Raw genomic sequence first — 26892 nt, 5'->3', positions numbered from 1 at the left:
CAATTTAGTGTGTTGAGTTGACATTGTAGAGAAATGGACAGCCATGTTGGTCTCGAAATGTTAATTTTTTTATTTTTATTTTTAATTTTTTTCCATGTGTACAGGGGTAACACAATGTTCTAAATATGTAAGGTCATATCTATGTGGGTTTGATTACAGAAACTAATAAAGTATTCTCTAAATAATGAAAAAAAGAGTAAGATAAGACTACAAGAGCAAGAAGCAATTTAAATATGTTCAGGGACCATTTTCATCTCCAGAATTAAGGATCATTTTAATGTTACATCATTGCCTTTTCTCTTTTACTTTCCTTTTTAGTTTTATTTTAGGATTCCCTATTTTTAATGTTTATACAGGGATTTGTTTAACTGAAATACAGAATAGTTTCTCTGGTGTGAAAAACTATAATAGTACACAGGATCCTAATGAGATAATTAATAATGTGAAATAGGAAGTAAAGGGCTAAAGGTGTAGGGAAAGTGGGAAGGGTGGGGAAAAGTAATAAGGGAGAGGAAAAAAATATGAGAAACTGAAAAAATGGAAATAAAGTGTTTGTAAATGGGGAGGGAAGGTGGGGGTGAAGGGAGGGCAGGGACAAGGGGAAAAAATGAGAACAAGAGCTGTTATGCAAAGGTACAGGAGCCCAATTGTAAGACTTAAGTCTCACTTTTACTCCTGGAGCGTGAACAGCCAAGAGGCTTTCACGATGCTGGGCTCAGAAGCTCAGCGAGGTTCCAGGAGCTAGTCAGACAGTGAAAATCACCCAGGAAGGAACACACCAGGCAAGTTGGCAAATAGACCTTTATTAGTCTGGCCAGACGGCACTCCCCAAACCAAGTAGCTCAAAGAGGCAGCTAGCTCAGAAACAGAGGCCACTTTATATAGGGCTGAAGGGGGGTTTACACTTAAAACTTACAGGAAGAGGACAAAGGCAAAGAATCAGTTGTTCTGACTTAGTGGTCATCAGGCATATACTTGACCATCACGTACTAATGACCAGCAGATTGCTCATCCATTGTTCCATTTACAACTTAGATTATAATGTTCAGAACATTCAGATTACAGGCATGCAAGGAGTGGCACAATCCATGTTGTGTCTCTGTGTTCACTATAGTCTCCACCCAGCCTCCCAGCTACTTCAAAGCAGTTACCTAACAATTCACAATTAATCATTAGTTATCCTATAAGGGATGGAGGGAACGACAGTCTCTAGGTCATTTGCTGGTCAACATGGGGTCGCTCTGGTTCAGTCAGGCTCTTACACAATGATGAATGTAACTGTATTGTATACCTAGATTGTACCAATAAACTCAATAAAAAGAAAAAAAAGTTGGTTCTTTGAAAGATTAAATAAAATTAACAAACCCTTAGCCAATCCTATTTAAAAAAAAAAAGGAAAGAAAAGACTCAAATCCACACATTGAGGAATGAAAAGGCTGAAATCACAACAGATGCTGCAGAAATTCAGAAGCTCATGGAGAGAACCTATATTCTAATAAGGGAAAATACAAAAGAAAAGGACAGATTCCAAGAAATATTATGAATTACCAAAATTGAATCGATAAGATATAGAAATTCTAAATAAACCAATATCAGCCAATTAAATTGAATATGTAATTAAAAACCTACCAACAAAAAAAGCCCTGGCTCTGATGGATTCACTGCTGAATTCTACAAGACATTTAAAGAAGACCTAATGCCACTACTCCTCAAACTCTTTAATGAAATTGAAAGGGAAGCAATACTTCCAAATTCACTCCTAGAAGCATTACCTTGATTCCAAAACCAGAAAAGGATCCAACCAAATAGGAGAATTACATGCTAATCTCCCTAATGAACACAGATGCAAAAATACTCAGAGTAAGATACTGGCAAAGAGAATGCAGCAAATCATCAAGAAGGTTATACACCATGATCAAGTAGGATTCATCACAATGATGCAGGGGTGGTCGACCATAACAAATTGAGATATATAATACACTATATTAACAGAGCCAAGGACAAAAACGATAGGATCCTCTCAATAGATACAGAAAAAGCATTTGACCAGGTCCAACACCCATTCATGATAAAAACCCTATAGAAAATTCGTATAGATGGTCTTTGTCACAATCTGATAAAAGCTACCTATGACAAACCAACAGCCAACATCATACTAAATGGACAAAAACTGAAAGCTTTCACTCTAAAATCAGGAACAAGACAAGGACATCTACTGTCACCACTATGTTCAATATAGTTTTGGAAACACTAGCCAGAGCAATTAGACAAGAGAAAGAAATAAAAGGAATAAGGCGCCAGGTATGGAGGTGCACGCCTGTAATCCCAGCACTTCGGAGGCTGAGGCACGAGGATTGCTGTGAGTTTGAAACCAGCCTGGGCTACATAGTGAGTTCCATTTCAGTCTCAACTACATAGTGAGACCCTGTCTCAAAAATAAAATAAAATAAAATAAAATAAAAGGAATATGGTGAGGAAAAAAAGAAGTTAAATTATTATTTGCAGATGACATGATGCTCCACATAGAAGACCCCAAAAACTCCACTGAAATAATTTTAGATTTGATAACCAAGTTCAGTGGCATAACCAGATACAAAGTCAACACTCAATAATCTTCCTGTACACAAACAGCAGACTCACAGAGAGAGAAATCAGAGAAACAGTCCCTTTCACAACAGCATCAAAAAAATGAAATACCTAGGAATCACCCTAAGGAAAGAAGTAAAAGACCTCTACACTGAAAACTACAGTACTCTGAAAAAGGAGACTGAAGAAGGCACCAGAAAATGGAAAGATATCCCTAGTCCTTGGATAGGAAGAACCAATTTACTTGGGCATACTTCCAAAATTGTTATACTGATTCAATGCAATTCTGATCAAAATTCCAAAAGCGTATGTCACAAAATTAGAAAAAATAACCTTAAAATTCATTTGGAACCAGAGAAGAACTAGAATAGCAAAGGCAGTTCTCAGCAACAAAGGCAAGGCTGGGGGCATCACAATTCCTGACAAAATTATATTACAAAGCTACTGTGATTAAAAAAAAAAAAAAAGAAAGAAAAGGATGGTACTGGCCAGAAAACAGACTTAAGGATGAGTGAAACAGGTTAGAAGATGCAGAAACAACTACAGACATACTCAGCCACCTTATCTTTGACAAAGGAGTCAAACACCTTCACTGGAAGAAAGATAGACTCTTTAATTAATGGTGCTGGAAAAACTGGCTTTCCATTTGCTGAAGATTAAAACTAGTCCCATATCTTTCAAAAAATCTAAATATTAAAACAGAAACATTCAGTCTGCTGGAAGATAGAAAGACAAGAACTCTCAAAGACTTTAGTGTAGGCAAAGACTTTATGAACTAAACCTCAGTAGCTATTACAAAGAATTAACAACTGCGATCCAATATTAAAAAGCTTTTGCAAAGCAAAAGAAATCACCAACAGGACTAAAAAGAGCCCGTAGTGTGGGAAAAAATTTTCACCACCTATTCCTCAGACAAAGGACTAATATCTTAAGAACTAAAAAAAATCAGATCCCCCAAATTTAAAAACCCAATCCAAAAATGGGCATTTGAAATGAATAGATACTTCTCATCTGAAGAAGTACAAGCAGTAATAAATATATGAAAAAAGGTTCAACATTGCTGGTCATTTGAGAGATGCGAATCCAGAAAGAATGGCTGTTATCAAGAAATCAAACATAAACAAATGCTGGAGGAGATGTAAGGAAAAGGAACCCTTCTGCAACATCGGTGGGAATGTAGACTGGTGCAACCATTGTGGAAATCAGGGTGGGGGAGTTCCTCAAAGAACTAAAACTGGGGGTTCTATTTGACCCAGCTGCTCCCTTTCTTGGTATCTTCCCAAAAGAACTAAAAGAATCATACCACAGTGATATATGCATATCCATGTTTATAGCAGCACCATTTGTAATAGGTAAGTCTTGGAAACAGCCAAAAATGCCCATTAAAAAACAAATGGATAAATAAAATGTGTTTTTTTTATTAAGTTTATTGGTACATTTTAGGCATACAATAGTTACATTCACCATTGGGATCTTGTACCTTTACATGATTTAAGTTCTTATTTTTCCCCCAGCCCTCTCTTTAACCCCTCCACCCTTCCGTTTACAAAGACATTGTTTCCATGTTTTTTCTTTTCTCATATTTTTTCTTTTCCCTTTCTCCTACTTCTCCCACTTCCCTACTCTTGTAGACCCTTTCTTCCTATTACACAATATCAATTATAGATTTTGATCCTTGTTTACACTTCTAGTTTTTCACACCAGAGAAACTATTCAATATTTAAATGTCTTATTAATTTCACTTGAGTATGGCCTCAATGTGCATCCACTTAGCAATAAACATCTCTAGTTTCTTGTTCTTTAATGGCTGAACAGTACTCTACTTTATAAACACAAACACACACACACACACACACACACACACACACACACACACACATCTTCTTTATCCAGTATCCAGGTGATGGGCAATAGGGCTGTTTCCAAGTTTTAGCTATTAACAAATGTACTGCTATAAACACTGGTGAGCATATATCGCCATGGTACGATTCTTTTAATTCTTTTAGGAAGATACACAGCAGAGGGATAGCTGGGTCAAATGGGACTTCTAATCAATCCTAGTTGTTTGAGTTATCTCCATGTTGATTTTCACAGCAGTTGCACCAGTCTGCACTCCCACCAACAATGAAGAAGGGTTCCTTTCTCCCCACAACCCTGCCAGCATTTCTTATTGGTTGATTTCTTTATTTCTTTCTTTTTTTTTTTTTTTCTGGTACCAGAGATTGAACTTGGGTCCTTGTGCTTGCAGGGCAGGCGGAAAATCCACTGAGCTAAATCCCTGGCCCAGTTGATTCCTAGATAGCAGCCATACTTTCTGGGGTGAGGTGGAATCTCAAGTGATGTTTTCATCTGCATCTCTCAAATGACCAGTGATGTTGAACATTTTTTCATGTTTATTTGCTGCTTTTACTTCTTACTCTGAGAAATGTCTGTTCATTTCAGTTCAGTTTCGAATTGGGTCTTTATTTTGAGGGGGTCTGACTTTTTTTAGTTCTTTATATATTCTAGATAGTAGACCTTTGTCTGAGGAACAGCTGGTAATTTTTTCCCACATTGTAGGTTGTCTCTTAGATTTGTTGGTAATTTCTCTTGCAGTGCAGAAGCTTTTTAAAAAGACGAGATCCCAGTTGATGATTCTTTGTGCTAGTTCCCGTGCTACTGAAAATTTGTTCATGAAGTCTTTTCCAATGTCAGTATCTTCAAGGATTCTACCTAACTTATCTTCCAGCAAGTTTAGTGTTTCTTATTCAGATCTTTAATCCACTTGGGTTTTAGTTTACTGCATGGTGAAAGAGGTCTAGTTTTAATCTTTGGCAAGATGAAATCCAGTTTTTCCATTTATTAAAAAGGATGTCAAAGATGAGGTAGCTGAGTATGTCTGGAGTTGTTTCTGCATCTTCTAATCTATTCCACTGATCTTCGGGTCTGTTTCTTTGCCAGTACCATACTGTTTTTATCACAGTGGCTTTGTAGTATAGTTTCAAGTCGGGGACTGTGATATTGCCTGCCACGTCTATGTTGCCTGTAACTGGTTTTGCTATTCTAGGTCTCTTCTGATTCCAAATTAATTTTTGGATTTTTTTTCCCTCAAGTTCTGTGAAATATACTGTTGGGATTTCAATTGGGATTGCATTGAATCTGTACAGCAATTTTGGAAGTATGGCCATTTTCACGATATTGGTTCTTCCTACCAGGAACACGTGGTATCTTTCCATTTTCTTATATCATCTCCAATCTCTTTTTTTCAGTGTTGTAGTTCTCAATGTAGAGGTCTTTTGCTTCCTTTGTTACACTGATTCCTAGATATTTCATTTTGGGGGATGTTACTGTGAAAGGATTGTTTCCCTAATTTCACTCTCAATGAGTGTGTTATTTCTGTACAAGAAGGCTACTGATTTTTCAGCATTTACCTTGTATCTAGCTACTTTACTGAATCTGTCAATTAAGTTTAAAAGTCTTTTGGCAGAGTTTTTTGGGTCTTCTTTGTAAAGTATCCTATCATCAGCAAATAATGACACTTTAAATTCTGCCTTTCCTATCTTTATTGCTTTTATTTCTTTCTCTTGTCTAATTGCTGTGGCTAATGTTTCTAGAACTATATTGAACAGGAATGGTGATAGTGGACATCCTTGTCTTATTCCTGAAGGTTTTCAGTTTCTGACCATTTAGTATGATTTCAGCTTTTGATTTTTCATAGATAGTCTTTATCAAGTTGAGGTAAAGACCATCTATTCCAATTTTCTGCAGGATTTTTATCATGAATGAGTGTTGAATTATGTCAAATGCTTTTTCTGCATCCACTAAGATGATCATATGGTTTTTGTCCTTGACTCTGTTAATACAGCATATTACATTTATTGATTTATGTATGTTGAACCATCCTTGCATCCCTGGGATGAATCCAACTTGTTTAGGGTGCATGATCTTCTTGATGACACTCTGTATTGTTTGCCAGTATCATTTTGAGGATTTTTGCATCTATGTTCATTAGGGAGATTGGCCTGTAGTTATCTTTTTTGGTTTTCTTTCCCTGGTTTTGTAATCAAAGTACCACTTGCTTCCAGGAAAGAATTTGGAAGTATTGCTATCCTTTCAATTTCATTGAAAAGTTTAAAGAGTAGTGGCAATAGTTCTTCTCTAAATGTCTGGTAAAATTCAGCAGTGAAGCCAACAGGACCAGGACTTTTCTTTGTTGGTAAATTTTTACTTATGTTTTCAATTTCACTGATTGTAATTGGGGTGTTTTGAATTTTTTATCTTCATTGTTCAAATTTGGTAATTCATATGTATCTAGAAATCTGTCCATTTCTTCCGTGTTTTCTATTTTATTGGAGTACAGGTTCTCAAAGTAGGTATTAATGATCCTCTGGATTTCTGCTGGATCTGTTGACTTCTCCTCTTTCATTCCTAACTGCATGGATTTGAGCCTTTTCTTTCCTTTTTTTGATAAGGTTGGCTAAGGGCTCATTGATTTTATTTATTCTTTTGAAAAACCAATTCATCAATTCACTGATTTGTTTTGTATCATTCTCTTAGTCTCTACTGCACTGATTTTTGCCCTGATCTTTATAATTTCCTCCCTTGTATGAGTTTTGAGTTTCTCTTGATTGTCATTTTCTAGGCGCTTAAGATTCAGCATTAGGTTGGTTACTTGAGCTCACTGTTTTCCTAGTGTGGGCATTCATTGCTATGAATTTCTCATGTAGAACTGCTTTCATTATATCCCATAAATTCCTATATTTTGTACTGGCATTATCATTAAATTGTAAATATTATCTACTTTCTTCTTTTATTTCCTCTGTGACCCACTGGTTGTTCAGGAGCGTGTTATTCAATTTCCATGTGTATGTGAAGTATGGTTTCTTATGTTACTGATCTCCAGTTTAATTGCACTATGGTCTGATAATATATACAGGATAACTTCAATTCCTTTGCATTTACTTAAACATGTTCTATGAGCTAGTATGTGGTCTATTTTTGAGAATGACCCATGTGCAGCTGAAAAGAATGGATATTCTGATTTTGTGTGGTAGAACACTCTGTAGATGTCTGTTAATTCCATCTGTTCAAAAGCTTGGTTCATTTCTACTATTTTGTTGTTGATGTTTTGTTGAGATGCTCTATTTGTGAGAGTGGGGTACTAAGGTCCCCCACTACAACTGAATTAGTACTTATTTGGCTTTTCATGGCGCTTAATATTTGTGTTGCATAGTTGGGGGCATTAGTGTTTGGTGCATATATATTTATGATTGTCATCTCTTCTTCTTGGATTGTTTTCTTTACAAGGATGTAGTGATCTTCTTTGCGTCTCTTAATTAGTTTTGTTCTGAAATTTATTTTCTGCAAATAAGATAGCTACCCCTGCTTTTTTCTGGTTCCTGTTGCATGAAGAACTGTTTTCCATCTTTTTTCTTTCAGTCTATGAGTTTCTTTTTGAACTAGGTTTCTTGTATACAGCATATTGTTGGATTTTGCTTCTTAATCCATTCTGCTAGTCCATTTCTTTTGATTGGCAAACTGAGGCCTTACCATCATTGATAGTTACAACTGATATGTACTGAGTTATGTTTTTTAAATACATTGAAGTTCTACTTTGCATAAAGAAGGTGAGCTTGAGACATTTATATCTAAATGGATGCAAACTGAGGCTATACTCTTAAGTGAAGTAAATCGAATACACATGTTTAAATACCACATTGTTTCTCTGGTGTAAGAAATCAAAAGTGGAAATAAGGAGTAAAATGTATAATAGATATTGGGAAATGGGAAGAAAATATTCAAATGAGAAGGGGAACAATGGAGAGGGGATGGGGAAAGGGCAGAAGGGAACAAAAAAGGAGAAAATTGCAAGAAAAAATGGAAACAGCTTTTTTAAGGAAGCAGGGGAATGAGAAAGGAAAAATCAAGATATGTCATGTACTCGTGCAAATTCCCTATGATCATTATGTGGATCTAAAATGTACTAATAAATGTTCTACTAATAAATAAATAGAGCTGGGGATTTAGCTTAGTGGTTTCACCGCCTGCATCACAAGTGCAAGGTACTGAGTCCAATCCCCGGTACCAAAAAATAAATAAATAAATAAACAAATAAATCAACCAACTAACCAACCTGTGTTCAGCCAAAGGTGGCTTCTGAGTCTTTGTCTATCCTACCCACCACACAGTTTCCAAGTCAGCCTGCCTTGAGTCAAACCAAGGATCCAAGGAACAATAACCATGAAATTCACTGTTGTCATACTGATCATTCATTAAGTAGTATTTTCTCTCCTCAATTCATCTGCTATTATTTACTTTTTGGAAGCCTCAGAAAACTCACTGCGTTTTTGCTGTACTCATTAGGAAAGTTAGGCTGTAACACTCTGCCTTCATCTGGAATTAGAGGTCTCCTGCTTTCATTTTATTCATATTATAATGCTATCCCATTTCTTTTCTTTTCCTAAACCACATCTTGGCAGTCACTCCTCAGAAGTAATCATTCAGGGACAATTGTACCATTTAAATAGAAAAGTTGTTTCAGACTTATCTATTTCTCACCAAGCAAGTCAATGGACTTAGCTCCTTAGTTCCCTCAGGAACTTCGAAGTATTTTATTCCCCCTACTAAAGTCCATACATTATCCTCACAATTGATTCCAAAACTGTTTGATGACTGTCTCTACAACCCATTTGCTTCTTCCCAAGTCAGGGTTTATGAACTACTCATTGATTTACCTGAGACTTGGGATGTAACTTACACCTACCAATACCCATTCCTCCATTCTACTCCCTGAGTGAATGATCATTCCTCAGAACTTCATTTCAGAATCCTAAGCACTTCTCAGTAGTAGAAGTTGGTTGGGTCCTTCTAGTAATGGGTAAAATAGTATAACCAGATGGTCAATATGTTTGATATCCTTAAAGTTACTGACTAAATTTCTTCAAGTTTTTTTTTTAAACTGAGTTGTAATTTGTATACAACTTACAAAAAAAGGACAAGTATTCTGTTAAATTTTGACAACTGTGATCACTCACTTAATCTCCATTCAAAATAAAATACTGAACATTTTCATCACCTCAAAAAGTTCCTTCATACACATTTTTGGGCATTTTCCTCTAACCCATTATACTTGTGGTTTCTACTGCTTATGAATTTTGGCTATCCTTGTAGTCCACATAGGTAGAATCTGGGATATGATCTTTTGTGTCTGTGTTCTTTTGTGTCAACATATTGTTTTAGAAGCCTATCCATGTTATTGTCTGAATCAGCAAGTCGTTCCCTTTCCTTCCTCTGCAGTAGTCCACTGTATGAATATACCACAATTTGTTTATCCCTTCTTATATACATAAGCATTTGGGGTGTTTGCAGTTTATGCCTATTAAAAATAAAATTGCTATGAAATTCTTATACAGTCTTGTTTTTTTTTCTCATTTTCCTTGTATACAAGTGGAACTGGAAGTGAAAAAGAACTTCAGGATAAATGCCAGAAGTTACTAGTCATAGGATGAGTATATGTTTTCAAGAAACTGTCAAGCCTTTTCTAAGGTGGTTATAATGTTCTACCTTCCTACCTACCATGTATGATAGTTTCAGTTGTTCCATTTATTCTGTACTAGGGCAAATTTTTTAATTTGGTATTGTCAGGCTTCTCTATTATAAACCATTCTTGATAGCACGGTATGATATTTCATTAAGATTTTAATTTTTATTTCTGTTAAGGCTTGTAACTAGATGTCTCCCCAAAGCCTCATGCAGTCACAAATGGAGCTTTTCAGAGATCTAGGATCTAGGATGTTTAGTGTGATTAAGTATGTTGTTCTGCATTTGTCCACAAATTGGTTTATGGTTTATAATTCTGGGTGTAGGTAAATGAGAAACTCACCCTGAATATGGGTGGTACCACCTAAATAGCTTGTAGCCTGGATTAGATAAGAGGTAAAGGGAGGGTTGCTGCTGCTGCTTGCTGGCTTCTGCCTACCCTGCCATGGACTGTTTTCCTCTGCAATGCTGCCCCCTGCCTGGAGAGTCAGCCACCTATGGACTAAAACCTCCACAAACTGAGAGCTGAAATAAACTAGTCTTCCCTTAATTTGTGGGTGTCGAGTATTTTTGTTCTAGGAATGAAAAGGTAACTGAGACAATTTCTTTGATGACTAATAATATTAAGAATATTTCCACATACGTACTGACCATGTTCTTTTGTGAAGTATCTGTTTCAGGTTTTATTAATGTCTATAGTTTCTTGTCATCTAACAGTTGTCTCTGTACATAGAATAAACATCTACAATATTTCTTTTCTATTCCTGCTATAACAAATTACCATAATTTGTGACTTAAAATAAATAAATATTTAGAATTCTGTAAAATCAAAATCCAACACAGCTCTCACTGGACTAAAAATTGTATCATTAGTTTTGCATCTACTTCACATGCAAAATACATTTATTCTATCCCCAAATCCCCCAAAATCTCAACACATTGTAGCATCAAATCAAAGTCCAAAATTTCATCTCAATCTCACTGTCCTTTTTTTTTTTTTTTGAGGCAAGGTCTACCTTCGTAGTTCAGGCTGGCCCTGACCTCACTATGTAGCCCAGGCTGGGCTTGAACTCACAGCAATCCTCCTGCCTCAACCTCCTGGGATTACAGGTATGTGCCACCACACCCAGCTCCATCTCAATCTCATTGATTCAAAAGTCCTAATGTTATTACCAAAGTCATATAAATTAGGTATGGGTGAAAAACTTGGTTTAAACCATCTTGAGTCAACATTCCTCTCCATCTTCAGACACATATAACTAGAAAACAAGTTCCCTGCTCTAACAAGTACAGATATTTCCACTCTAAGAGAAAATAGAATAAAAAGTTATTGGCACCAAATAACTATATAATCTAGCCAGGCAAACAGTTTCTGCTTGAGCAGAATTCTGTAAAGTTTTCAGTGCCACCCTACAGGCCTGCTCTTTTCCTTTTCATAAGTTATCTCTCTTCTTTTCATAAAAGGTAGATAACATTCATTCAAAGCTAAGCAGTTCTATTAGCTTGTTGCTTGTCTGAAGAATCCTGGGATACTGACTTCTTTTACTTAATCCTCTCTGTGCCTTCGAGTTCAAGCTGGTAATATTTCTGCTGGTACGAGAGCCTAAAAATCAGCAACCTTGTGCCTTGTGGGTCTACCATGTAAGTTCACAGACTCCCTCTACTATACAACAGGCTCCTCCACAGATCTTGTCTTGATAACCTCATCTCTATTTTTGACTTCTCTGCTAAAGGAATCTGTAAGTCTCACCCTAGCTATCTTCAGAGTACTCTGTGTGAGTGAATATGATGACATTTTAATCTGAGGTTCCAACAAAAGATTGTGCAGTGATTCCTTTGGCTTTCTCTCTGGCACACAATTTTCTGACAGTGAATCTCTTCATTTTATCATTCTTTGTCATTTAGACAGACTGAAAATTTCCAAAATCATCAAGGTATAGTACATTCTTATTTAACAGGTCTCCTTTTAATTTATTTCTGATTCAGTTTTTACTAAAAGCAGCAAAAAGAAACCAGACTGCACCTTCAACATTTTGCTTGGAAATTTCCTCAGTAAAATATCCAAGTTCACTGCTTATAAGTTCTGCTTCCCACAAAACCACAGGACATAATTATGCTAAGCTTCCTGTCACTATAAGGATCACTATAAAGAATCCCCTTTCTTTCTTGTCTTAGTCACTTTTCTCATTTCCGAGACAAAATAGCTAAAAGAAAGGTTTATTTTAGTTCACATTTTATAGAGATTTCAGTCCATGGTCAGCTGGTTCCAAAGCAGGGTGGTATGGCAGAGGGCATCACAGAGGAGACAAATCCATGGCAAAGCACAGCAGATAGAAGGCAGCAAAGCAGCTTCTTTCTGTCCGTTTTTATTGGATCCAGGTTATCTACTTTTTGGGTGGTGCCACTCACACCTAGGGTTGGGTATCCTTAATCCCTGCACCACACCTTTAATCCCAGCATCATACATCCTATTCTGGACACCTTAGAAACTCCCCACTTGTGATCACATGAGTCTTTGGGAAGGGAAATCTAGATACAAGCCATTAAACTCCTATTTCCAACATCTTCCTTATTTTCCCATGAGCTCTTACCACCAGCAACTCATATGCTACCAGGAGTCTGTTCACAACAATTTAGGTATTCTCTAAGGAGATAAATGTTTTCTCTGTCCTTACTTCTTTCCTAGTCTATAACAGTCACTATAGCACCCACTGTTCTAATAGTCTAGGGCTTTTATACTGTGTACCTCAAATTCTTCCAGAATGTGCTCTTTGCCTAATACAAGACACACCCAATTTTTAGCTATTTCTATAGCAGCACTTCTCTTATAGGTACCAAAATTTATATTAATATTCTATTACTGCTATTACAAAGTACCACAAACCTAGAGGGTTAACACAACATTCACTTCATCTTTCCATTATTTAAGTTAGAAATCCAAAATAGATCTCACTGGGCTAAAATCAACATATTATCAGGGCTGCCTTCCTTTCTGGGGGCTATTAGGGTTGCTATCGTTTGAACATGACCCCAGAGGTCCATGTGCTGGACTAGTGGAGAGCTACAGAGGTGGTAGAACCTTTAAGAAGTGGGGAATAGAAGGTGGCACTGTCTTCAGATGGGATGAAGGTAGGACCTGGTTAGTTACTGCAACAGTGAGCTGTTATAAAGACAGAAAGCCTGGTCCCCAAGTCCCTCTGGCTTCCTGTATTACAATATAGTCCCTGCTGCACACACTCCTGCCTCTGTGATGCCATCGGCCATGAGGCCTTCACCTTTCCTCCTCCAAAATTTTTTAAAAACTCAACTTCAGGCATTTTGTTTTAGAAATAAAAACAGATATAGAATAAATAACTTTCCTTGTTTTTCCAGTTTATAGTAGTCACCTGTGCTCCATGGCTCATGGTCCTCTTCCTCTATCTTCTAATAAAAAAACAAAACAAAACAAAAAAAAAAACCTGCGTTCTTCTGACCCTGTTCTCATCATCACATCTCTTTACAGAACCTTTTCTGTATCTCACTTCCACTATTAAGGATGCTTGTCTTTACAGGACCCACATGAATAATCCAGGATAATCTAATTCCTCTCTGCCATGTTATGTAACATATTCACAGGTCCTGAAAATTAAGACCTGGACATCTTTAGACAGCACATTTACTAATCAATTAAAATTAAAAATTAAAATTAAGACATAATTCAAAGTAGCCTAAGACAACTTAGTAGGAAGTGTTAATAGCTAAAACCAACAAAAAACCCAGATGACTAATTTATTTAAAATTTTTAAATATTTAGTAATTCTAGCCATCTAGCTTAAGATTTTCCATTTCATATTTGTGGCAGACAATATTAGCAGAGTAATTCAACACCCACTTTTTTTTTTTTTGGTACTGGGGTTTGAACTCCGGTCCTTATGCTTGCGAGGCAGGCCACCAAACCGCTGAGCTAAATCCCCAGCCCTCAACACCCACTTTCAATCCCTTCCTCCTCGCCTACCTTAATGCTTGGGCTATAAAAATACATACTCACTTTCCTGGCCCAATAAGGATAGTCATATAATACAGTTGTGCCAAGTGAAATCTAAAAATCGCTTTGGGAAAAACAATTGTATTTCTGATAAAAGAAGCAGATGGTGTTGGCACTTCCTGTCCCCCCTCCAAGTAGCCCTCCTGCCTTGAGGGTGATGCTCTGCCAATAATTCAGAAATCTATTTTGTAATAATGGAGCATATCCAAACAAATCCAAGGGTCACCATCCCACCACTACTGAGTGATTGAACTAACACCACATAGCCTATGCCTCCAGACTTATGGTTATATAAGGAAAAATAAACTCCCATCTCATTTAAGTCACTGTTTTCATCTTCTATTCTATTATTTTCAACTGAAAACGTTACTCATTACAACTGTATTCAGTGTAACTGTTGGTTAAACACAAGCACCCTCCCTCAAAAATGTTTTGTTGTACAAAAACCATATTCAGTTAAATGAGTTATAATTAATAATGAAAGGGGTTTTTTAATAGCTTATTACATATTTTAGAACTATAAATTTTATGTACTGTCCATTTAAAATGGTTAAGATGGTAAATTTTGTTGTGTATTTTACCACAATAAAAATTGGAAAAAAGAAAAACATAAAATAAAATAAATTTTATGTACTCATTCTAAGACATTTGGAAATTATCAAAACTTTAAAGAAAATAAATACTTCTCATAATCCCAAACACCCAGAGATAACCTATTGGTAATTTATCCATATACTTACATCCATATTTCTTATACACATACAATATTTTTTAAAACAAGAGTATATGGAAATATATATTGAATTAAACTAGCACATAGCACTAAATTTAGTGAGGAATTTTCCATATCACAAAAGACATTTCAGAAATATTTTTAAAAACTTAAAATATTTTATAGTATGACTAAAACATGATTAAGTTATTTTAACAATGATAGACACATAATTTGTCCATCCTTTTTGCTAGTAAAAACAGTGTTGCAATAAACACCATTCCATATAAGTCTTGCTGTGTGATTATTTTCTGAAGATAGTTTTACAGATGTGGTAAACCAAGGCCAAAGGGATAAAACTTTTCATTCAATAAATGCTTTCTAGAAAAACTGGATAATTTATTACTCTGCTTTGTGTATACAAAAATATCAGTGTTCCTCACAAGTACTGAATTCTGCCTTCTTGCCAATATGATGAGTAAAAATATTCTCGAATTTTTCATTTACATTTTTTGGTTACTAGTGAGTGACTGAAAATTCTTTGTATTGGTTATTTTATGAATTACCACTTGGTATTGTTTTTAAGTATAAAAGTTCTTTATACATTGTAGATACCAGCCCTCTTGTATTATTTCAGTGTATCATTTACTTCAAGTATCATTTATATATTTTTATAAACTTTTTTACAGTTATCAAATCAACACTCTATCACTTCTTTAATTATCAGAAAGGGATGGTTTTCACATGATGACAACTGCATTTCAGAAAAAAATGCTTAAGATACAATATTCTTTTAAATTCTTACTGGTATTCTTACAGTCAAAAAGATAAAATCAACAAAGAAAACATCAAATTTCCATAAACATATCACATCCTAGATTGACTATTACATACCTGCTTGTGACAATTATCACATCCTCAGAGATGGTAGCCATTTCTTTGATGGTAAGGTAGCACATTCTCCTCAATGTTTGCTGAAAAATTATTCATGAAAATAGTTATTCACAACGAAATGTTTTTTTCTTAATTGTATGAAGTGAGGACCCTAAGTAGGTATTTTTAGAAAAATATATTTTAAACGATTCTTATCTCCTTCCAAAAATTTAAAATATATGAGTAAGAAAATATTCAGAATATTACTATTTCCTAAATACAAATACTGTTTTTTTGTTTTTGTTGCTGTTTTCCAGTACTGGAGATTGAATGAACCCAGGGCTTTTTTACTGAGTTACATCCTTGGCCCTTTTTAAATTTTTTATTTCAAGACAAGGTCTTACTAAATTGCTAAACTGCCTACGCAGGACTTGAGCTTGCAATCCTCCTGACTCAGCCTCCTAGAAAGTGCTGGTATTTGGCTCTAAACACAAACATTTAATGCACTGATACCCTGGAAAAAGTCTAAGTAAAAACTTAAAAATTCAATTAATTATATGGGTCTTTCCTAATCCAAATTTAGACTCTGAATTGTCTAAATTCAAAGGCATAGTTTTTCCCAAAGTTTTAAAGTCTTGTCCTGAGAGAAGTATTTTTAAAATTCTTTTTTTTTTTTGGTATCGGGGATCAAACTCAGGTCCCTGTGCTTGCAAGGCAGGTGGTGGAACCACTGAGCTAAATCCCCCGCCCTAAAATTCTTTAAAAATGTGTATGGGCCACAGATTTAGCTTAGTGGCGTCACGCCTGCATTGCAAGTGCAAGGTCTTGAGTTCAATCCCTGGTACCGGAAAAAAAATATAAAAACAAAAAACGTGCATAGATGAGATGCATACTTTGTACTTTTCTCAGCAGAGTGTGTATCAATGTTTCTCCTGAGCCCTAAGTGATTTGTGCTTGGTTAACCAACTTCTGTTTTCAAGTATCAATTTCCAGATCAATATCTGGATCTAAAAAGTATTAAGCAAACAAATTTGCTCCCTCCTTTCCTGGATCTCTGATTTATCCACACGCTATGAGTACCAGTTCTTTTGTTTGTCCAGCCTCATCTTCTAAGTAACTTCAAATTTCGTGGAAGGAGAAACCAAAGACCCAGTTCTAAAATCCAAGCTAGGGAAAGAATCTGGCAGAGATCACTGAGCTCATTAAAGAAAGAGAATGAGGATTCTTAGGGTGATTTAATGGGGGGAAAAAAAATCAAAGAAAAAGCTAGAACAATGTAGATGACATATAAATTTCCTATCACAAGAAAATAGAAAATAAGCATCAAATTTCAGAGCTGAGGAAAACCCACAACTACCCCCCTATTTAAAAATAAAAAGCAAAACAGAGTAGAAGAAAACTGGAGATGGAAAGTTTAATTAAAACAGAAAAAATGGGGTCAACATGAGTAATCATCAAAGAAATAAAATTAAAACTATATTCCTGATACTACCTCACACCCAACAAAATGGCAAAACTTCAAAAGACTAACAATACAAAGTATTGGCAAAGATGTACTCTCAGCCAGTAAAACATACTCCATAACTAAACACTCAGAAAAGTTGAATGACATAAGAACCAAAAGGTTAAATAAGTAGCCACGGGAAAAATGTTATAAAATAAAGGATTTATGTATGTAATTGTGCATATGTGTATCTCCATATATAAACATAGAAACATTTATACTTAAATACACGTGGAAAGAGAATGTCCTGAGATTGACAAATTTTCCATGAGTAGGAAAAAGACAAAGATGGATATAAGATTTGGTAATTCAAAAATCTATAATGGGCCGGGCATGGTGGTGCAGGCCTGTAATCCCAGCACTCGGGAGGCTGAGGCAGGAGGATCGCTGTGAGTTCAAGACCAGCCTGAGCCAAATAGTGAGTTCCAGGTCAGTCTCACTACATAGTGAGACCCTATCTCAAAAAACAAAACAAAACAAAACAAAACAAACAAACAAAAAAAATCTATAATGATTCTTTTTTTTTTTTGGTACCAGCGATCAAACTTGGTCCTTAGGCTTGCAAGGCAGGCAGTGGAACCACTGAGCTAAATCCCTGGCCCAAAAATCTATAATGCAAATTGTACGATCACCAAAAGAACTTCCAAACTATTACTCTACTTGTCACTGATGTTCTTCACTTTTATTATCTTTGATTTATTTTAGACAGTTTCTATTACTGATATGCTATGTTGTATGGCTTTTATCTAGATGTCTCCCCACCCCCAAAGCTTCATGCTCATATCTGGGGCCTTTTAGAGCTGGCAGGATCTACAGTGTGTGATACCTGTGATTAAAGATGTGTGGTACTAACCTAGTCCAATGATTGAAATTAGCATTTTTAGATGTGGATAATGGAAGCCCACATCCCTGGGTATGGGTGGCAACAATCAATTGGCTTATAGCCTGGAAGGAATATAAAGGGAGAGAGGGGAGGTGGGCTGCTGCTGTTTGCTGCTTTGCTATCTTCTGCCTGCCACATCATGAGCTATTTTTTCTCTGCAATGCCCCTCTCCCATGCCACTGTGCCTTGGAGTCAGCTGACTATAGACTGAAACCTCTACAAACCATGAGCTTAATAAACTTTTCCTTCCAAACTTGTGAGTTTGAGTATTTTGTCCCAGTAACAAAAACTAGTATATTTATCCTATATTTCTAATCTGCTCTTAACCCATTAAGTATATTTTCTTCTTTATACACTGCTTTTAAAAAATCCAGAAAGTGTACATGGATTTCTTCAATGTCTTCTTTACTCCTCATTCTTTCTATGCCTCCTCTTCTTTACTCCTATTCTTTCAATATACGCTTAAGTATACAGTGTTTATAACAGTTGTTTCAGTGTCACTATATGTTCATCCTATCATCTTTATCATTTCTGGGCTTCTATCTATGAACCCAGTTTTCTCCTGGTTAACTGTCTGCTTCTTTTCTTACACATTAACTGACTGACTGATTGCTGTACTTGAGATTTAACCATGGCCTTGTGTGTGCTAGGCAAGCATTCCACCATTGAGCAACACCCCCAGCCTTCTCTAAGATTTTATTTTGAGAAAGGTTCTCCCCCTAATAACTCAAGCTGGCCTTAAACTGGTGATTTTTCTGCCTTAGTCTTTTGAGTACCTGAGATTATAGGTGTATACAATCACACTCAGATTTTATTAGATGCTACATATTAAGAAATTTATAGTGGCCAGGCATCGTGGCGCACGACTGTAATCCCAGCACCCAGGAGCTGAGGCAGGAGGATCTCTGAGTTCCAGACCAGCCTGGGTTACATAGTGAGTTCCAGGTCAGTCTCAACTACATAGTGAGACCATGTCTCAAAAAGACCAAACCAAACAAACAAAAAATACTAACAGCTGGGCGTGGTGTCGCACGACTGTAATCCCAGTACTAAGAGGCTGAGGCAGGAGGATGGCTGTGAGTTCCAGACCAGCCTGGGTTACATAGTGAGTCTTAATACATAGTGAGACCCTGTCTCAAAAAACCAAAAAACAAAAAAAACAACAAAACCCAAAACAAACAAAAAAAAGAAATTTATGTTAAGCGTTGGATTTTGTCATAATCTTTTACACAGTATTGAACTATATGATGAAGTTTAATTACTTGGTTTCCTTAACTTTTGAGGCTTTCTTTCTTTCTTTTTTTTTTTTTTGTACCAGGGATTGAACTTGGGACAATGGGCTTGTGAGGCAGGTAGCCGCACCACTGAGCTAAATCCATGGTCCAGTTCTCAAGAGACATTATCTGAGTAATGGGAATATATTAGCCTTAGATTGTAGCTTTCCAAGACTTAAAGTAAGCCTCAAGGTCCAGGGATTTAGCTCAGTGGTGCCACCACCTGCCTTGCAAGTGTAAGGTCCTGAGTTCAATCCCCAGTACAAAAAAAAAAAACAAAAACAACAAAAAAACTGTCTTGAGAACTACACCAAAAAGTCTTCTGCATTTACAAGGTCTTTCCATTCTCACCGGTAAGACTATGAACTATTCTCAGGATCCTGTACTTCTGATTCTTTTCTGAGCCTTGAACAGTTTCCTTTACATGAACACAGAACAGCTCTCATCTACACTCATGGGTTAGACTGCAGATTTCTGTCTCTTTTTTTTTTCTTCTCCCCTTTCCCTCCTTCCTCTTTGGTATTCTACCCTACAAATTTAAGCATTCTTGACTTCCCCAACATTTATCTGATTTCTGACTCAGAGTGGAGGTTGGGCTCTATTATGGCTTATGTCTAGATATCCCCCCAAAGCCTCATGCAGTCATAGATAGGGCTTTTTTCAGAAGTGGCTATATCTAGAATGTGTGATGCTGGGATTAAGGATGTGTGATTACTAGTATTAGTCCACTGATAAATTTGGCACCCACCCTAAACCAGGTAGCCTAGAGAGATACAAAAGGGCAGAAAGAAGTTGCTTTTATCTCCTTTCTGGCTTTTGTTTCACTTGCTTGCTTTTGATGGCTTCAATTGCTTGTTTTTGCTGTCTTCTGCCTCCCCATAAACTGCTTCTCTTCTGTAATGGCCCTCTGTCATGCCTCCCCAGCCGAATATGGACTAAAACCTCTACAACCTGTGGAACAAATCAACCTTTCCCCCTTTAACTTTGGGTATCAAGTATTGTCTTAGCAATGAGAAAATTTAACTAAGCCAGACTCTTTTTAGTATGCCCTGCCTGGCTGGAGGCCTAGAACCTGCTTCTGGTCAGTGAACTACTTCAACGCCAGGCTCACCTTGTTTGCTTCCTTCAGTTCACAGTCCTTGGAGGCCTAGAATCTAATGTCTGAAAACTGCTGTGGCATGTATTTGTTTAATTTTCTAGTATTTACAGTAGCAGAGTAATGCCAGCCCCTTTACCATGGCTGGAAACAAAACAGAAATGGGTTCTTCATATCAAAACATAGGATAAATTATCTATTTATTCTTTCATTATTACTTTCTAACTTTATTGCATTATAATTAAAGAACATAGTCTATATCATTCTGTTCAAATTTGTCATCTGGCTTTATAGCTAAGTTATACAGTTGATTTCTATAAATGTTCATTTACATATAATGCAAATAAGTCTATGTCTACCATCATATGATTTAGGTTTGTCCTGTTTGTTTCTTTTCTTTTTTCCCTTCTTCTACAGATTTTTATCCCCATTCCCACCCCACAATTAAGTTTTGAGGGGGAGAAAAAAGATCAATGAAACAAAAATCTGGTTATACAAAGAGATTAGTAAGGTTCATGAACCTCTAGACAAACTTCCTAGAGATAAAGGGGAGAAGACAGAATTTTGATATAAGAAGAGACATCAGCACAGATTCTGCAGGCATTAGAAGAATAAGGGAATAATTATGAATAGTTCCATTTACCACCCTTCCACAAATCCCAAGCACTCTATTGTTCTCTGGCACTTCCATCAGCAAAATATCCTACATCCTCAAATTTTTCTGAATGCTACCATTTTTTTTTTCTAATGAGAATCTGGTTTTTCCCTAAGGATTCTTCTACAGCATTCTCAAAATGGTGGCTATTTCTCACCCGTAAGCCCCACCTCACCAGGCCTACAACTGAGGGAAGATATCCAACTTTTTCTTCATTACCTCTTCAAAATTATCATGCCACCTTCTTTCACTGCCACCTCCTTTTCTTAAAAAACCTCTGACACTGACACTCCTTGCCTTAGACTGTACCATCTGCCCCAACTCTGGGTTATGCATACAGACCCCAGGTTACTTCCCTACATTAAAAAGAACTAGTACAGTGTTTATTGTCACTCTCCAATATTATTCCACTAATAATTACTGGGGATCTTACATAGACATCCATTCTTTGAACTTTTTTTCTACAATGTCTTCCTGTAGTGATCATCCATTTCCACTGTCAAATCCTATATCAGTAACAGTATTCCTTTCCATTTTATTTCTAAACATCACACTCTTCAACCACAACTGCTGATTCCAACAATTCTTTTCATTCCATCATGACCTACAATCCATTAGTCCTATTAACTTCTCCTGACCCAACCAAGCCCAGCACCAGACACCTACCTGAAAAAGCAGTCAGAGAGAGGCAACAGCCACACCCCCATACCCTGTGACTTTACTGACAACATTCCTGTGCAACCCATTCTAACAGCTTAAAATGCCTAATTTTCTAGTCCAAGTCCTCTAATAAATACCTATCCTGAAATACACTGATTCTCTTTCCTGAATGAACTCTGAATTTGGTACAGGAAGCAGTGAAAGGGGAACAGGACCTAAAGGCTATAAATCTGAACTGTTTTTCTGTTTGTAGTAAAGGCATTAATGACCCTCAGTGGTATATGGGACATGATATAGTGACAAAATTCTATTTTACTACTATTTATCATCTGCAGACAAGGATCAGAGAGCAAATCCTTGGGTAAATACACTGCTGCTGCCAAAGATTTTTTTTTTTGGGGGGTACCAGGGATTGAACTCAGGTCCTTGCACTTGCAAGGCAGGCCACCAAACCGCTGAGCTAAATCCCTGGCCCTTCCAAAGATTTTAATAAGAGGTGTGGAAACAAGTTGTTAAGAGTAAGTTGCTTAATTAAACTAATGGGTTAACCTGTTTCTAAAACACTGGAGAATTATTTTCTTGGGAAAAGAAAATGATGAGCTTAGTATTTTAAATACATAGCTCAAGGTCTTAATAGAAAGTCTTAGGTCATGTGGCCACTGAGCTGATAAAACTCGTCTTGAATCACAATGCAAATTCAGTTCACACCCTTGCAGGGCACCTTACATCAAAGTAGGGCCTTGACTAGCATGGATCAGATCCTTGAAAACTGACATGGGCACCTCTAGGCAAATTCTGATGGAGCTAAGTGCCTGAAACTCCTAAAATCTGTCAAAGGTCCTTTGCCACCGGAAGTAGTCATTTATCCCACAATTGAGGACTCAGTCTCCCTTTATCTGAAGGCCACATAAAGGCATCCCCAGAGACAGTTGCCTTACATGGTGACTGCCAATCATCCTACAGACCTACTCCTAAAACCTCTCATTATTGAGACATATAACCAGAATGAAATCCCAGGAGGTCTTGGAGTTAGGCATACAACGTGACCTGTGCTGATATGCAACACGTATGAAAAGATTTGCAAGATCAGGCCAATTTAATGTTAACACAAAGCTGGGAAATATGTATCTCAGAGTCCTCTTCCCTGGATGTTTCTGTACTAGAGTTGGGCAGAGAAATATGTGTCACATTCAGAAGAGATAAAAAAAGCAGCAGCCATTATGCCTTGCAGGTTGAGGTAATCTTAAGGTAATGAGAGATAGGATGCAGAGGGGCTGCCAAGTTTAATCTGTCCTCACTCTTCTATTTCCCTATTGCATGTCACCATCCCTACTCCACATCCAGCTAGCTAGTCTTCTCAACTGCCAGGCTTGCTAACCAACAGCAACCCCAGGCCCACCAGAAATTTGACTGACACCTGGGAAACATGTTAGCTACGTGTTCTGGCTTCGAAGAGTCTACCTTTGCAGTGTTATACCAAAAGCTAAGTATTAATTATTTTTTACATATGCATGATAAATCTATGGAGAACAGCTTATACTATATATTGTAATTTCTTCATTTTTACATGCCCTTTAATGAGCATTTATAAGTTTTATAAAAATAAGCATGCAGTTTAAAACATTTCAGGCAACACTTTCTAATCTGTAACACTCTAAATTCCCTGGGGGAAAACAAGCGGGGGTTTTTTTTTTGTTTGTTTTTGTTTTTCCATCCTAAAAAACAATTTTAGAAAAGAAAACTTACATCATTAGATTGAAACAATCGAGTCATTGCAAAGAAGGCTTCTGTAGCTTCCACAGTTCCGAAGTGTTCACCCTATGTAAAATTTGAAACAATTTTTTTAAACATAAAAATTCAGATGTTAAGGACTTTCTCTTTATTTCTGCATAAATCTTTTAGAATTCAGGGGAAAGAGTATCTTTGTAAACATTCTGCTTCTTGTAATTTCTGGCTTTCAATTTATAAACCCAAATAGCCACTGATGCATACCTTATTTAAAATAATTCAGTATCACACAGCACACATAAAAGTTATGGAACAGTGCTAAGCTTTTGACAGAAAGTGTTTTTATTTCCCTGAATTTACAAGGAGACAGAATTATGATGCAAGCAAAGTTTCTAATCAGAATAGGGTGTTACTATTATTACATTGCCCAACAACAGAGATCTCAGTGGCCATTTGGGTTTATAAATTCCATTTTTTGACTTGAAACTCAGAGAACAAATACGTGGCTTTCTTAACTTTAAAAAAAAAAAAAGTACTTTTCCATAAAGATCTAACAAAAAATAGGGAAAGAGATAAAACAGATGTTCCCAAACCTGTTCATGTGGTTAATTATGTTTATACTGTGCTTGATAATTTCCTGATTTATCAAGTTACTTGTTTCAACATGAACTGCCGCGTGAAAAAAGGTATTGGCCAATATAAAAGAATATGCTATTCTGAATCAACTTTGACTCTGTTTATATAATGTATTTAGCCAATTTGGACATAATGTGTGCTAGGAAAAGTTAAGTCAAACTGACTGTGGCTGAAGTATCTATAATGTGCTGCCACAGAGAGATTATGCTATTTATAAACAAATATATTTTATTTAAAACTATATTCTTGTCACTCAGTCTCAATTTGCAAACAACAAAGTTTTATTAAGTCTCTGAATGACATCTTTAGTTAAAAAATAGTAAAAATAAGGCTTTTTTTAGAATTCAAATTGCAAATTATAGCCTTCTTAGCAGCTTATGATCTATGAAAGTATATATATGAAGTATATTAAGGCTCTATAAATTTCATGAGATATTTTACAGTGTGAAACAAGAAAAGGAAAAGAAGTAACAATGACAGAATGCAAAATTTACATTCCATGGCAAGTATTGTTTTTGGTTTTTTCTGCTATATCCCAGTGCCCAGAATAGTGCATAAGACACAAGAGGAATGCAATAAATAATTGCTGAGTAACCACATAACACCTAGTCCTGAATGTTTATCATGTGTCTATCACTATTCTCAATGCTTTATGTTTATCATTTCATTTAATCATTACAACTTTATAAAACAGATATTACCATAATCTTCATTACAGAACAGGACATTAAGGCCCATAATGGTTAAATTACTTGCCCAAAATCATATTGCCAGTAATATTGGAATAGGAATAGGAATGATAAACACAAAATCTGAATATTAAAAGTTTTAAATCTGAAATTTGTCTGACTTCATACTATATTTTCAGAAAGCCATGAAGACCCCAAAAAACATACAATATGATCTAATTAAGACTCATTAAACTGACATCAATATATTTGAGAATCTACTCTGCTTAAACAGTTTAATATCTCATGAATATAAAAAGAAGCATGTCATACTCCTTCTGCTCTGAGTTTTGCATATTATTTTAATCAAACTTGTGGATTTTAAAGTTCAATAAATTTTTTTTACTATACTCTCTAGAAAACACTTCACTGTATGTTACATATTTCTATTCTGTGACACAAATCTCAGGAAGGTGAAAATAATTTACCTGGTTCAGTAAGTACAGAATCTTTGTAAGAATATGCAAACATCTTCTTGGATTGATGGGAGTTTCATTGAATATACGAGCCTATGAAAACATTAAAAATGTTGTTTCATATAGTGCATTTGCTATCACAAATTACTTTAATACTGTATTTAATACAATCTCCAAAAAGGTTAGCTGTCTATAGTTCTCACTTTACTATAGTATATGACAAATTATTAGATGTGGCCTTAATTTTCCAATGTATACTTTTCCTTAGTTTAACCACTTTATGGGCTTCAACTATATGGACTTTCTGTTAAACAAGTCACAAAATTTATCAAATGAATACAATGAGGTTAATTTCCCAACACATAGCAAAGCCTGAATTTCTGTAAATTCTCGATTCTATCACATGTAAATCTTCTTCCTTTTTCCTCAAGTCTCTATTTTCTGAACTCAGTTACATTTAGGTTTTTGTTTGTTTGGATCCGGGGATCGAATCTGGGTCCTGGCGCTTGCGAGGCAGGCAGCAGAACCACTGACCTAATCCCCGGCCCTCAGTTACGTATCTTAATACCCCTTTTGGATGTCCTAATCACAGCATCCCAAAGGTTCTTTGTACACCATTCTAAAAAAAAGAATAGAAAAAAAAAAAAAGAGCACAATTTACTTTCAAGCCATACCTCTTGTAAGACAGCACTCTTCTCCAGATGCTGGAAAGGATTGGAGCCACTACCTATAGCATAAAACAAAACAAGTCTTCAGTAGCTGCTCTACACATTTATTTTCTAGAGAAGGGCACTGATGTTTGGGAAATCTCAAAATGAGGTGATCATTTAGCTAATACAGTGATAATAATTACTAATATGCATATAACCGAATGAAGTCATTTTGATTCTGATATAAGTCCCGTCGTCATATCCTAAGAGCTTGGCTCTTTTTTTCAGGAAACCTGCCCAAAATTCGTGTCTTCGTTCCCTGCCCCCACCCCCAACGAATGTTACAAACGGGTGATTTCCACACAATGAAGATTAATGAGATTCATGATACAGCCCTTTTGATTTAACTAAGAGCAAGACCTATTTTATGTATTTCTACTGAGAGGCACAGATGAAGAGTTTCACAGAGAATCACATGAAAGTAAAGCTGGATGAGGCCATGAGGGTTAACTAACCTAACCCTCTACCACGCTTAGCAGCTTTCGAACACTGGGAATTCTTTTTCTTTTGTGGATGGCTTGGCATCTTCCTCAATCTCCTCGAAAGTCACTTCTGGATGTATGAGCACTCGAAGAGCTATGTCCCACGGGACAGCTGGGCCCTGGGAACAAGTCACATTCCTGGGCCAGCAGGAATGACTAGAAGGTACAAGACACCTTCATGTCCATATATACGCACTCGCTGCTCCGCAAACCCCCAACCCCGGATAAGAGGGTGTGCACCCGGGGCCACACAGACCGACACAGCTTCGCTCCACAGCAGCCGCAGAACCGCGGGAGGGCGGTTCATATGGGCTCAGCCGAAGGAGGGGGCGGAGGAAGGGGCGGGGACGGGACTGAGCGGGGGCGGGGCCGCGAGCAGCCCGAGGCAGAGCAGCGAGCCCGGATGA

General features: G+C 36.5%; 1 protein-coding gene across 1 annotated transcript in view; it reads right to left on the bottom strand.

Moving 5' to 3' along the window:
- The window catches only part of Copg2 (COPI coat complex subunit gamma 2), a 136216-nt gene extending 109420 nt beyond the window's left edge, over window positions 1–26796 (bottom strand). The window contains exons 1-5 of the mRNA XM_010633522.3: window positions 26459–26796; window positions 25968–26020; window positions 25306–25386; window positions 23532–23603; window positions 15735–15814 (exon numbers count right to left, since the gene is read on the bottom strand). Coding sequence (XP_010631824.1) covers window positions 15735–15814; window positions 23532–23603; window positions 25306–25386; window positions 25968–26020; window positions 26459–26528 — 356 coding nt within the window. The 5' untranslated portion in view covers window positions 26529–26796. The remainder of the gene's footprint in view (window positions 1–15734; window positions 15815–23531; window positions 23604–25305; window positions 25387–25967; window positions 26021–26458) is intronic.
- Between the last annotated feature and the right edge of the window lie 96 nt (window positions 26797–26892).

This window comes from Fukomys damarensis, unplaced genomic scaffold (assembly GCF_012274545.1).
Source record: "Fukomys damarensis isolate Sample0158 unplaced genomic scaffold, DMR_v1.0_HiC HiC_scaffold_4, whole genome shotgun sequence".
NCBI classification, from domain to species: Eukaryota; Metazoa; Chordata; class Mammalia; order Rodentia; family Bathyergidae; genus Fukomys; species Fukomys damarensis.
Note: the sequence above shows the minus strand (reverse complement) of the source record. Positions and strands in the feature narration are given on the sequence as shown.